General features: G+C 45.9%; 1 protein-coding gene across 1 annotated transcript in view; it reads left to right on the top strand.

The window, feature by feature from the left end:
• Nucleotides 1-8171, top strand: part of GPR137C (G protein-coupled receptor 137C) — a 26558-nt gene extending 18387 nt beyond the window's left edge. Inside the window, exons 3-7 of the mRNA XM_026654279.2 lie at nucleotides 572-800; nucleotides 3451-3600; nucleotides 4861-4986; nucleotides 5154-5272; nucleotides 7809-8171. Of these exons, the coding sequence (XP_026510064.1) occupies nucleotides 572-800; nucleotides 3451-3600; nucleotides 4861-4986; nucleotides 5154-5272; nucleotides 7809-7980 (796 nt within the window). The 3' untranslated portion in view covers nucleotides 7981-8171. The remainder of the gene's footprint in view (nucleotides 1-571; nucleotides 801-3450; nucleotides 3601-4860; nucleotides 4987-5153; nucleotides 5273-7808) is intronic.
• The last annotated feature ends 6309 nt before the right edge of the window (nucleotides 8172-14480 follow it).

Here is a 14480-nt window from a genome sequence, read left to right as displayed (position 1 = left end):
TGTGTTAAGTCATTCTAATAGTACATCCTTCTGTATGGAAGAAGGGACTTCAGACCATGTCCGTTAGACCAAGAACTAACGGACCTGTGTCAGGAGACAAACTCTCAATGGGAAGTGTGTAGATTGTACTGTATTTGCAGCCACTTATTTTCACCAAGGCTGGTGGTTGTTGGGCTGACTCTCAACTTAGATTAAATGTAAGTTAGAACAATAGTTAAGTTGTGTGGCCTTTTTTTTTTATATATATATATATATATATATATATATATATAATATATATATCTTGCAACTTTAATTTAAGATGCAAGGAATCATGAGTTACAAGATTCCTGTCTAAGCTTCTACCAACTGAGTGATTTCAATACCAGCATTATGCCAACTAAACAACTTAAACTGGCCTTCTAAATGGCTTCCCTAATTCCTTGTCTACATGACTGACCTTTCACACTTGCTAGCCTACTGAGTTATAGCAAATGAAGAGCAATGCTGGGAGTGAAATGAACTGATAGAGAACAAGGGAGATGATGTGGTGGTAGAGACTTCTTCAGACTGTTTCTCTTTCCTTTTCCAGGGTCCTGTTGTATCTGGGCTCCATATTTATCAGCCTTCTCTTTCTCGTTGTGAATTTAACTTGTGCAATGCTTATCCATGGAGATGTCCCAGAGAGTCGGCTGAGATGGACAGTATTTGTTCGGGCACTAGTCAATGACAGTCTCTTCATTCTTTGTGCCATTTCATTAGCTTGTTGTATGTGCAAACTTGCAAAAATGTCATCGGCAAACGTCTACCTCGAGTCAAAGGTAGGTAAATGCTCTCTAAACTGCACTGAAATGATTTACTTCAGTCCATGGGGGTGCAAGTCCAAGACCATGACCCCATCATGCTAGATGCTCTGCAAACACAGAACAAAAGGATGGTCCTAGCCTGGAGCTAGTAACTCTTTTCAGTTTGGGTTCTTCAGTTTGTGTTTGTGCTTGCAAGAGAAGATCGTTATAACTCACAGATACTGGACATTTTTTGCATTGAGTCTCTTAAACCACTTGTTTCAGTACAGAACCTAGATCTGGTACTAATGGTGTGTTGCTGTCTGACACCAAAGTGACTTAATGTCGAGGCATTTGATAGTAACTGCAGTCCTCTGCTAATGTGATACCCATAAACCAGATCCACTAGCAACCCAGTCTAGCAATAAAACTCTGGTGGTCTGTTGTAAGCTGGCTTTCTCCTACGTCACTTGTGTCAGAAGCAGTATTCCACTCCATGACATGTAGCATCTCCTTATGGGCTAACTGCACCTGGTGTGGGGTTCCCTCTCTCCCTGCCTTTTCCAGAGTAGACCAAAGGATGTATAGACGCACCCACGTTCCATCAGCTGGGAGCACTGCGCATAGGCAGCCTGTTAGCTTCACTGGCCCTTCAGGATCAGGGAGACGCTCTCCTTTCCTCACCTGGCCGTGACAGTCCCTCAGGTGGTGGAAATGTCAGGAACTGAGAAGGGTGCAACATGCAGAAGCACCTACCCCAAGTACTGGGCTCTTCTGTAGATCTAGAATCTGTTCTGGGCCAGGCTTGGTCTCTCTCCATTGCAGGAGCCCTGGACTCTTGTTACTTTTGGAGCCAGAATTCCAATCCCATGCTGATAGCCTGATGAAAGGCAGCATTGCCTCTGCTGCAGGTGGGGCTAGAGGACTATCTCTGTTTTGCCCATGGTGACCATGCTCTGTCCAGGATCTGCAAAGCCCCTGTCATGGAGACTGACTCAAACAAGGCGGGGCAGCATTCGCCCCCTCGTCAAAGAAGGGATGAGGATGTTGCTGGGCCTGAATACTAGTGATCAGGAATTGGCAGCTCCTGTGTGTGGCCAAATTGGGAGCCTGGGCTCCTGTAGCTCAACAAAGCTACTCTGCCCAAGGCAATGACTCTTACGTCTGAGTCGCTTTGCTAGATCCATGTATACATTATGGGCTGGTAGGAGACGCTTCCCCCTCCTTGGGATTATGGACAGCGACCACTTTGAGCTTTCCTGCACATGGTCTGCTGTGTGGCAGACAGTGACCTAACAGGCTTTAAACTACTGCCCCAGTAAAATGCCAGCCTTTCTCCTCTGCCTTAGGCGTTTCTGCTGCCTGGTCTGAACTTGCATAGGAGAAGGGGGATCTGACCCCCCCTCTACCTCCTGCAGAGTCCATGATTCGGGGACCTTGCCCCATATTTGTCTAATGGGCTCAGCACACTGAAGGCACTACGTAGACTGGGTGGTGTAGCCTGGTATAGTTTATCTTGAGTAGCGTATGTAGTTCCTGATGGCTTCCCATTTTCTCCCCCAAAAACTGCCCATGTGTATCTTCCTGAGATGAGTGAACTGTCAAGGGGGCAGGCGCTAAAGAGCCCAAGTTTATTTGGGGCCAGTTAAACTGCCAGAAGTTTCTCCAGTCCTCGAAAACGGCCTTGTGCTGCAAACAAGGAAAAGGTGGAACTAAAACTCTAGCTTCTGGCTGCACATTCTGGGTCTCAACGACACGTTTGGCAAGTCACTTTTGTCTGGGGGGGGAATGGACACTGGCGTTTCAGCAAGTTGCAATATCTGACCGTGAGGGCTCCGTGCTGCTGGTTTTGGCTCTGCAGCACGATCAGGCAGGAGTCACAGTTGCATGAACCTGAATTTAAATAGCCTTCAGAGATGTACTGACTTCCTCTGCACAGGATTGGTTTCCTTTGCCCTGCAAGCGTGTTCTGAAATCTGAGAAGTTGCTGCTTCTGGAAGTAGAATTTGTCCTCCACTGACATTCATATTCTCTCTCTCCTCTTGCCACCCCACAGCTCCGTGCTGTGGCAATTGCTCCTCATCAGTAGTATACCAAGGCTTCTCTTACTCGAAGAACAACTTCACAAAAGGCTGTTGCTATATCAAAACTCCAGCCCTCTCTGCCACGTGTGCTGTACTCACCAACCAATGTAATACTGGGGCTTTCACACGGATTGCTGTTGACTAATCACTGGGCTTCACGCCTCAAGTTCGTGGCACCATAAATGAAGACCAAACCCAACCTGTATTTAGCTTATAACTAAGCTATAGCTGTCCAGCCAGGTAGTCTGTATAATTGTCTGCTTGCAAAAAATAACGGCTATGCAACTGGGACCCACTACTGGAATAATCCTCCCTGTGGTTCCATTACTTGGTTGGCAAGGTTCCACTTCTCTTCCTCAAGGTCGGTAAGAAACAGCCATGTGACACTGGATGATTGCAGTCAACTCACCGCCAGCTCAGAATGAGGTTCTTTACGCTAGCTTTAAATATTTTAGTGAGGGCATAGTTATGTGTCGATGTTCTGGGTCCGATCATGCATGCATGCATGCACGACTTGCTGTGCATAAAATTACAATTTTATGGGAAGATTTGTGTAACAGCCTATTCGATTTAACCTATCTCGCTTCCTCCCCTGTTCTTAGGGCACATCTGTCTGCCAGGCCATTCTTGTCGGTTCAGTAGTTGTTCTTCTGTACTCTTCAAGGGCTTGCTATAATCTGGTAGCAGTGGCCATATCTCCAGAGAATGTTCCTAGTCCATTTAATTATGGCTGGGACAACCTTTCGGATAAGGTAACTAATTATATTAACGGGTGGGCGTTGGAGGGTGGTGGGGGTGTCTCAAATCCAGAACATGGCTACTGAGGAGAAAAATCAATGTTCCGGGTGTGTGGGATCTCACTAAAGATGCTATAGCAGTGTTCTAAAAAGTTCTCCTATTCCAGTTCCTGCAACTCACTGTAAGCAGTCAGTTCTAATAGGAATGTAATGCTTAATATGACACATCCGCTATCTACAACTAGACCTGTCTATGGAGGAGCTTGACCCTGAAGACTCAAAGGCGGCCCAGGTAACTCACACCTGATGCTAATACATTAAAAGAGCTGCCGTATTTGGGGAAATATGACTGTCATCCCATCGCTACTTTCTTAGGCTTCTCCTTTAATTTGGGGGGTTACTTGTGACAAGTGCTTCTAAATGTTAGATCTCTGGTGGCAACTACCATACCTTCCTACTCCACGTACCTGCCCCTAACATGTTACTAGCCATAACAGTAAGATGCAGCGAATGGGATTTGCTTGCCAAGTATCTAAATACTGACCAGATGCACGAGACTAAACATCAGTGAGATCTTAATTGGACCCCAAACTGCACCCTCTTAATGGCGAGTGCACACCTGTATTGCTGGTGTAATGGCACGATAGTCTGTGCTGCAATATAGACCGTTCGGTAGGTCAGTCTAGATCCTGAGCATCTGTGACCAGCCAGGGTTGTCTGAAACCACGGTGGAGATGTGTAGAGCACATCTGTCTGTCGTCATACCCTCTGCCCTAGAGGCAATGGTGGTGATGGGATACTGGCTACCACATCCCTGTATACATGGGGTGTGAGAGCCTCCCATGTACCACCCTATAATCCAGAAACATTCTATAAAATGTCTGACTTGACATGGAACACTTGCTCTTATTGGTGCGGGGTCCACTTTCTACACTAAGGAACTAGCCCAAACCCCCCCCAGAAAACTGAGTAGGCTTGACATGGAGGCTCTCAGCTGAAATCTGTAGCAGCTGGTATTGGCCACTCAGTGGCAGAATACTGCCCTAGCTGGACCACTGATCTGAGCCAGTCTGGGAACTGCGGTGCACAATGCTAATCCGAAATCTTTCCAGATTTGAAATCCAGAAGCGCTTCCGTGCACTGCATCCTAGTCTTTCTTGGAATCCCATCACTCTGGGGTAAATCTCTGTGGTTGTGTGTGTTTTGGGCAGGGGGAAGAGTGCTGTTTTTAAAAACAAAACCCTCGAGGTTTAAACATAACCCCTGTGTTTGCAGATGCATGCAGAAGAAGTCAGTGGTGAAGAATATGTGGTGTTTGGAGTAGTCCTCTTCCTCTGGGAGCTTGTGCCAACCAGTTTTGTGGTGCTGTTCTTCCGGGCTCAGAGGCTAACTCAGAACTTGGTAGGATATGAACTAATTGCTCTAGGGTTAAGATCTTTTTCAGGTTGCTCTTTGCACATAAAACTTGTCTGATTTACTCTAGCTAAATAGCTCTTTTTCCACTACATAATCTCTAGAAACAATTGGGTGCTTTTTTTTTAAACTTTTCCCCCTCCCTCTATCAACAGACACCAGCTGGCATGATAAACAGTCATAGTTACAGCTCCAGAGCATACTTCTTTGACAATCCAAGGCGATACGACAGTGACGATGACTTGCCAAGACTTGGTGCGCGAGAAGGAGGAAGGTAGGTTGGGAGCTGTTCGGATATTCAGAATCGCCATTCGACGCTCGCGTGTGAGCAGCAAACAGTGTCTACAGAGCAGCCAATTCCTGCTCTTCTTTTAAGCCAAAGAATCTTTCCTAGCCAAGGGGCCTAGAACCGGTAGACCAGATTAATAAGGCAGTTAATAACGTAAGCTTTGGCTTGCACTAAGGACCTGAGATCTGAACTTACCCTGGTGGAAATCATGGACTTTGGCTACAGGTGTTAAACATCATTGAAAATGAGGCCACTCTTGTATGCTTAAGGTCAGAGAAAAGAAGTCTGTTAAAATGCATAGAGGTTTACAGGCATGTGTACCTGTAAACTAAAAACTGCTGATTTCCTGGTGATGACTTGCAAGCTGCAGAAAGTCCTGGGTAAAGTGGGTAGGTGTGTTTGGTTTTTTTCCCATTGATTGGTTTGTGTGGTGTGTGTTTGTGGTGGTGGTTTTTTTTTTTTTTGCCTGGAGTAACAATTATTGCTGTATCACAATCTTGAGACACAAGATATATGAAAACTTAGTGGGGCTGTAGTGTTCTCCTCAGGCTGAGGTCCAGGCATTTCTCTGAACTCATCTTGGTGTGATGGGTGCTCTAGAAATACTAACATTCCTAGAAATGACGAGCGAACTTGTGTATATTGGCTTTATTTTAGGGCTGTCAATGAATTGCAGTTAACTCACACGATTAACTCAAAAATTAATCGCACTGATAACAATAGAATACCACTTGAAAAACATCCAAAAATATTTAATAAATTTCTACATTTTCAATATTGATTTTAATTACAACACAGAATACAGTGCACAGTGCTCATCTTAGTATTTTTTTATTACGAATGTATGTACTGTAAAAATGAGAGGGAATATTTTTCAATTAACCTCATACAAGTACTGAAGTGCAATCTCTGTCGAAAATCTGCAGTTTGGTTACATAACTGCACTCAAAAACAAAACAATGTAAAACTTTAGAGCCTCCACATCCACTCAGGCCTACTTCTTAGTCTGCCAATCGCTAAGACAAACAAGTTTGTTTACATTGACGGGAGATATTGCTGCCTGCTTCTTATTTACAAGGTCACCTGAAAGTGAGAATAGGCGTTCACATGGCACTTTTGTAGCCGGCATTGCAAGATATTTACATGCCAGATATGCTAAACTTTCATATGCCCCTTCATTCTTCAGCCACCATTCCAGAGGACATGCTGATGATGTGGTGGGTTTTTGGTTTTGTTTGTGTTTTTGTTTTTTTTAAATGAGCATCAATTAAACTTGTGACTGTACTCCTTGGGTAGAGAATTGTATGTCTCCTGCTCTTTCACCTGCATTCTGCATATATTTCATGTTATAGCAGTCTTGGATGATGACCCAGCACATGTTGGCTTTAAGAACACTTCCACAACAGATTTGACCAAATGCAAAGAAGGTACCGATGTAGCTATTTTTAGAAATCTCTCAGCATTCAACCCAAGGTTTAAGAATCTGAAGTACCTTGCAAAATCCACTTGGTGTGGAGCATGCTTTCAGAAGTCTTAAAAGAGCAACGCTCTGCAGCAACTACAGAATCTGAACCACCAAAAAAGAAAATCAACCTTCTGCTGGTAGCATCTGAGTCAGATGCTGAAAATGAACATACGTCGGTCCACTCTGCTTTGGATTGTTATCAAGCAGAACCCATCATCAGTATGGACACATGCTCTGGAATGGTGGTTGAAGATGAAGGGACGTATGACTCTTTAGTGCATCTGGCACGTAAATATCTTGCAACGCCGACTACAACAGTGCCATGCGAACGCCTGTTCTCACTTTCAGGTGATGTAAACAAGAAGCAGGCAGCATTATTGCCTGAAAATTGTAACCAACCTTGTTTGTCTGAGTGATTTGGCTGGCCAAGAAGTAGGACTGAGTGGACTTGTAGGCTCTAAAGTTTTACATGATTTATTTTTTGAATGCAGTTTTTTGTACCTATTTCTACATTTGTAAGTTCAACTTTCATGATAAAGGTATTGTATTACAGTACTTGTATGAGATGAGTTGAAAATTTGTTTTTTACAGTGCAGATATTTGTAATAAAAGTGAGCACTGTACACTTTGTATTCTGTGTAATTGACATTAATAGAGTTTAATATGTAGCAAACATCCAAAAATATTGAAAATGGTATTCTCTTGTTTAACAGCACGATTAATGGCATGATTCATTTTTTTAAATCACTTGACAGCTGCTTTGGGGGGGGGGGGGGGGAGGGAATGCTCAGCTTATGACATCCATTGGAAAGGGCCTGATCTCTTTTAGGTGCTGGACACCCACTCTCTGAAAATTAAGGGCCCTTTAAGATGTCAAATTGAGCATCAAAATCACTGGTCACCTCTGAAAAGGTTGAAGCTTTGGACAAAGCTTCCTATCTGAAGCCACTTTCAACTTCTGTTTTTGTATTAAAACTCCCACGCTAGACAGCACAATCCTGGGATAACGCTAGACTCCCGTCTCTAACCAATAGTTCCCATTTCTTCTCTCCAAAGCTTGGCTACCCCTCCGTGCTCCGGCTGGTATGGCACTCTGACTGGGAGCGATAGCTATGCGGTTATTCCCTATCTGAGTGGACCTAAGCCAGACACCGCCCCGCTGCTCTTCACGTGTAGTGATTTGGAAGCTAACAATCACCATACCTTATACTCCACGCCGCAGAACTGAAGAGCCCGCCAAGATTCGCTTCTCTTGGGGCGGCTTTCGTGGGAGTCTGATCATTTTCCAAACATCTAACTTCATCTGCACAAACATTCCATTCTCTCTTGCAGCTGTAAACCAGAACCTGGAGACTTAGGCTGCGTGTGGTATGTAAAACTGTTACTCATGGTACTGTGTAGCAAAGGGAAGGTGAAAAATCTCTGGGAGCTTTTTGGGAGGGAGGGAGAGGTGCGAGGGGAGTGGGGGGGGAGGGGAGTCCAGTCTTCTCAAGACGGTCGCTGGCAGCTAGAAGCACCAGAGCTGACTCACTAGACCAACATCAAATGCGTATTTGCACTTTTTATCTGCACGTTCTGAAGGAACACCTCACACTCCGACTTCCCTTTGGAACAGCCCGTGTCTGTTCCATGTTCATCTTTTTAATTGCACATCCATAGCTGGGAGAGGTGCGGTCGTCCTGCGAAGACGGGCGCGTCGATACGTAGGCCGTGCTGCACTCTGCGACCTGATCCGCTCCAAGGACAAAAGCACCCTCTTCAGAGAAACTGCGTGCGATTTACACTAATGAAGAAAGTTACCTAATGTATAATGTGCCATATTCACACAAGACAAATGTAGTGTCTCTTTGCTGGGGATGTGGGCTTACTCTAACTCGGTCCTCGGGGCAGCGCACTACTAAAATACTCTTAGTTGGACTGTGGGTTAAAGCAAACCTTCAAGCATGGGTGTTGCAAAGGCCTTTTAAAAGCCTGAGCTCAATGGCTTCTGCTAGCACGAAGGTCACTGAACAGTAACCAGCTCTGCTCTTTTAAACAAAAAAATGCCACCTCGAGCGAGCAGAATGAGTGTGGTTACCATTAAGCTTGTAGAGAGAACATGTGGCAATGAGGCATGCTCCTTGCAAGGTGGCTTCTTCAAGCAAACCTAGCAGTCAGTCCACATAAGAGTGGCGTGAGCATTTTATTTTGGCCCAAACCCATACATAACACAGCTTCTTTAATACTAGGATCTGTTCACTGCATTCCCTAGTGGAGTCAGTGCTTAATCTGCCTGGGGGAGAATAGCAATTTTATATTTAACCTGACTGAATATAAACTAGAGGTCATTCTTAGAACATGAAACTTCTCTTCGCTTTCACGTTATTCCCTCCCCCTCCCCCCCCTTTCTTTGACCGATTTCGCTTTCTTTGACTGAAATCATGAAGCCTGCAGTGTGGTACCTGCATGCCACTATTTGGGACTGCCTCAAAACTTCTAGTTCTCCTGTCTCCTCAGACTGTGTCTGAGGAATAAGTATCCCATGACATTCCACTGAATGTACTGTAAAAGTAGTGCAATGTGTCCTGAACTGGGGGGGGGTCCCCACGTTGAAGTATTAGATAAATTTTGGCATCTCATTGCAGGGTGTGCACTGGAGGGTGGGTCTAGTGAGTGAGAAGCATTTAATGGAATGTGTAGTTTTTTAACATCCAGGATTTTATTCTGGCAGGATGTTGGCCTTTAAATCACTTTTTTAACTGTGTCCAAAAGCACCCTATTCAAAATTGGAAAGCGAGACAGGGCCGTAAGGATGCACAGGTGTTTGGATTAGGCTCTAAAGTTAGCTCTTATTTACACTGTTGGTTTACACGGATAGTAGCTCCTCCAAGGAAAAGCATGCCTCTATGGCAAAGCTGCTCTGGCCAGTGTAGGGCAGCTGCTATCTCCAGCCTGTAGTAGACTTCCCCTAGATCTCTCCACCTTAGCATTCCTTTAGAAGCTTAAACTGGAAACGGTTGGCATACATTGCTGATGGCAGGAGCTGGTCCTGCCGGTCAACTGCATGCTCTTTCCAAGGGTGTGCTTTGTTTTTAAACTTGAATTAAGATTTGATGTTAGAGTAAAACTTCACTGAGGGACTGAACAGGACCACATAGTCTGTAGGACAGTGGGGAAGTGTCCCCACTAGACAAGTGGGGATACCGCTGGCACATGGAACATGGCTGAAGTGACTGTCTAGCCTTTAAAATGCTGATTCCCAGGCTCACAGCTATATGGTGGGTGTGACACACACACACACACACTCTCTCTCTCTCTCTCTCCCTCCCTCCCTCCCTCCAAGAATAAACTCTTGGTTCTCAAAGAAGGTAGTGGAGACTTGGGAGCAGGCCTAGGATCTGCGTGGGAAAGAACATTTGAGCACACCATGGGCCTATCTACATCCTTTCTGTTACAGAGCTACTTCTGAACCCCCTCTCTCTGTATAACCCCCCCACCCAGAAACTGAGCAGCTGGCTTGAGGTGTAGGGGGTACTCTAATGTCCTCATTTTACTCTCTTGCTCACTGGTCCAAAACCAAGGCACCCCGTGCTCTTTCCTCTAAAGGCTCGGAGACTATTTTTGACAGATCACTGGATCCTTCTCGCTCTAACACTTGAGCTGAAAGGACTTTTATTTTAGCTACCATTGTACGACCCTTTTCCTTGCCTAGGGTGGGATTCCGAAACCAGTTGCTCTGTCTTGATCGCCGCTTGACTTATGGTGAAACTAGCTAGGGACCTGAACTCCAGCCGCCGCCCTTCTCTTCCCCTCCCATAAGTCACCAAAGACGCAAAGTTCAGCCACTGGCCCCTGTTCTTGCTTTAATAATAATAATAATAATAATAATAAAATAAAAACAAGTCCAAAGCACTAGGAGCACTTTAAGTTTCCTTTGGAGGGAAGGAGTGTTGCGCAAAAAAAAAAAAGGGCTACTGGCTCATTGTTCATATTGCACTGACGCACAGAACGACAATATGATCTTCCTCTCATTAGGGTCACAGATCAGGGCCGTGAGTCTCGTTGCTTAAGTATGTACTAGTGAGTGACTAGCAAATGTTTTGGGTTTTATTCCTTTGTATGGATGGCCATTAATTTCCGAACTCCGACAGCTCAGATTGGGGCCGGTCTTGTGTTTTACCGAAGTAATTTATAGCTGACGTGTACAATGACTTTTATATGCATAGTTGCCTTTCATTCCATTTTTTTTTTTTTGTGTAATGGTTTAACTGTTTCTCTGCTTCGTAGCCAGTTGAGAGCTGGTTGCAACAGGAAGCTGTGGCCAATGAATGTACCTATTTGTTGTTGTTCACTAAACTGTAACCAAGCACTACTATGTTGAATAAAAAATTCTTCTGTGCTATTTATGGGCATCTGGGCTGAGTTCTGCCAACTGGGGTCTCTGCATCACTTGTCCACTGATCAGTGGACTCTACCCCAGTTTAAAATATTTAAAGCCACGTTATTTCTCCTCTCTCTCTGTTCTTCCGCCCCCCCCTCCCCCTTGCTGCATTCCTGCACAGAGATCCAGCTTCCACTCACTTGCTAAAGGGGCACTCAGAGCCTTTAGATGAGTGCCCCTTTAGCAAGTGAATGGAAGCTGGATCTCTGTGCAGGAATGCAGCAATAGGGGGAGTGTGTGTGTGTGTGTGTGTGTGTGTGTGTGTGTGTGTAAGAGGAATCTTCTGGCTTGAAGAACAAACTGAGGAAAGAACAGGAGTACTTGTGGCATCTTCTATATATAATCTCAATATATCTCCTCAATATATGTTCCATTCTATATGCATCCGAAGAAGTGAGCTGTAGCCCACGAAAGCTTATGCTCTAATACATTTGTTAGTCTCTAAGGTGCCACAAGTACTCCTGTTTTTGCAGATACAGACTAACACGGCTGCTACTCTGAAAACTGAGGAAAGTGATACTACTATCTGGGTCTCAGCCTCCTTAACAAGCATTCCCCAGGGCACCCACCATCCACATCTTGTAGGGTAACTGTCCTAAGGTGGATCAGCTGGAAGGGTCAAGTGCCTCTTGATGCAGGAAAACCACAAGCATAAGATCTCTGCATAGCCCAGTCTGTAACTTGCCAATCCACGAGGTGACTCGGGGCATCTTAGTGCCTCTGTATCTGTCACAGGAGCAGTAGATGTGTGTGGCTGCAGCACGAAGCAGAATGAAGATGGGTGGGCAGGAGTGAGAGCCTGGCCTTCCTCAAGGGGAGGTGCAAACTACCCTTGACATAAAGAACAGGAGTACTTGTGGCACCTTAGAGACTAACAAATTTATTAGAGCATAAGCTTCGTGGGCTACAACCCACTTCTTCGGATGCATATAGACATATATATGCATATAGACCCTTGACATAGCTTCTCACCCCTCCTGCCCCCACCTTCTTATTCTGTCCTGCAACCCTCCATCTCTGTCCCTTGGAACGTAGGAGGAAAGGGCTCTAGCACTCCTCTCCCTAGTTCGTAAGCACGAGCTGTGATGTCGCTTGAATGGAGTTTTCCTTTACGGGGGAACATACTTCTGGCCCTTGTACCCAGCCTTGATTTTAACCCACCCTCTGCTGTAACAAAGCAGATGAGTAGGTGGAGGCTCTGGGCCCTGTAGCATGATGCACTTAAAACTCATTTTGGGGGGAGACAACATGCCAGGCATGACACAAACACACAGCCAGTAAAGGCTGGGGGGGGGGGCAGCACCTACTAGGCCAGTAACACACCCAAGGGGAGAGTGGACAAGGCACCCTAGGTATGTCTATCTGGCTTTGGGGGGAGAGGGGGAGACTCCATAAGGAGTTGTTTCAGGCAAATGTCCCTCTCCTGTCTCCTGCGAGGCTTAAAGGCCTTGCAGATCTTGCACTTAACCGCCTGATGGGCCTCTCCCAGACACAAAGACAGGAGTCGTGGGGGTCGCCTGTGGGCAGAGGCTTGCTGTAGGAGCTACAGGGTTTGAAGCCAGCCCGTCCCCCCCCCCCGCCCCCAACTGCTAAAGACTATACTTAACAACTAAACAGGACAATTAACTAACAATGGGTAACTATATACAAAGATAAGTAGAAGAGTTAGGGATTAGTGGAGCCCGTGTGAGCAAGAGACCACTGTTCCAACAACCATCACTGGGGGTAAGAAGTATCATAGGGGTAGCCGTGTTAGTCTGAATCTGTAAAAAGCAACAGAGGGTCCTATGGCACCTTTAAGAGTAACAGAAGTATTGGGAGCATAAGCTTTCGTGGGTAAGAACCTCACTTCTTCAGATGCAAGAAGAAGGAACTCAAGGGGGGTTGGGCCGGCAGGGTCGTATATAGAGCGCCATATCGGTGCTCCAGGGGGCTCCACAGCTGGCCCGACCGGTAGCTGCTAGGGAAAAGTTTCCGACATCCGCGCACGCACATCTAACTGGAAGGGATATGAGCAAGCACTCCACGAAGAACACCACATTTAGCTTCCCTGCTCGTTAACTGCGCAGAGACCAACCAGGCCTGGAGCCAGCCCTGTCACTAAGCTGCCAGAAGCAGCCAAAGCAGGGACTGCTGTGCAGGGTGAGAGGGGATAAAATAGGACCCAGCAAGGGTCCCCCATACCCTCAGCCCCCCTCTCCCTCTAGGGGAAAACTAGCATCGAAGAGCATTCCATGTCCATCCTTTCCTGCATTGTCTAGCGACGGAAATCAAAATGATGTGTGGCTGTTGCATAGAAGCAGCCTGCCCTACTCATGACACAGGCCCACTCTTGGTGGGAGAACAGAACTTGCATGCTCAGTCACGAACTTGACAGCAGAAAACTTGATGGTAACTTAACAAAATCCCCCCATTTTCCTCCCTTTCCCTAAGGGAGTGGAGTTTGGCACATAACCCTAGCCGCTGCTGCCCTCATCAAACAGCGAAAGACTGAGGTGATTTCCTTCCAGGAACTATTTAACCAGCGGTTGGTTGCATTGGACAATGAAACCCAGTGGTGGATGTTGCCAGATGTGATGGAGGTTAGTTAAAAGCCAGGGCTTGGGAAAAAAAAATACATGTGGCTGTCATGAGCAGGAAACGTTGAGGGTTGGCAGCAGAGGAGGGGAACAGAGCAGGTTCTACCCAATTTTGCCGCTGCTGCTGCTCAGAAAAAATGAGAGTGAGAGTAGGGGGCTCTGGACTTGACAAAGATCTTCTCAGTGCATTCCTGGTTGGGGAAAGAATTGCTTTTTCCAACCAACAATGGTGGAGGACTCAGGCCCTACAGTTACTCAGTTTTCCAGAGTGAAACATACTGTCTGACCTGTTGCAGTTATTGGAGAGCTAGGAACCAGTACAAATCTTGAATGGCACAATGCTGTTGCTCAGAGACTGAGTAAGAGAGGAGACGTGTGCTCATGAACACTTCTTCCCTGTATATGCCAGGTGGTGGAGCAGGGAAGAAGAATGTTCCCCCATCCTGAGAGTAGCTTGTGGGAAATCCAAACTTCAGACACATACTAGCCAACGTAAGGCATATTGAGAATGAAACCCAGGACCCAGAGATAGCACTCTTGGGGCAAACCCTGGCATCCCTTTTCCCAGCACCTTGTTGGTATGTAGAATCATAGGACTGGAAGGGACCTCAAGAGGTCCAGTCCCCTGCAATCATGGCAGGCTTAGGTATTATGTAGACCATCCCTGACAGATGTTTGTCTAACCTGCTCTTAAAAATTTCCAATGATGAAGATTCCACAACCTCCCTA

Source organism: Terrapene carolina, unplaced genomic scaffold (genome assembly GCF_002925995.2).
Source record: "Terrapene carolina triunguis isolate 2854851 unplaced genomic scaffold, T_m_triunguis-2.0 Scaffold189, whole genome shotgun sequence".
NCBI lineage: Eukaryota > Metazoa > Chordata > Testudines > Emydidae > Terrapene > Terrapene triunguis.
This window is presented reverse-complemented; position numbering and strand designations above follow the sequence as displayed.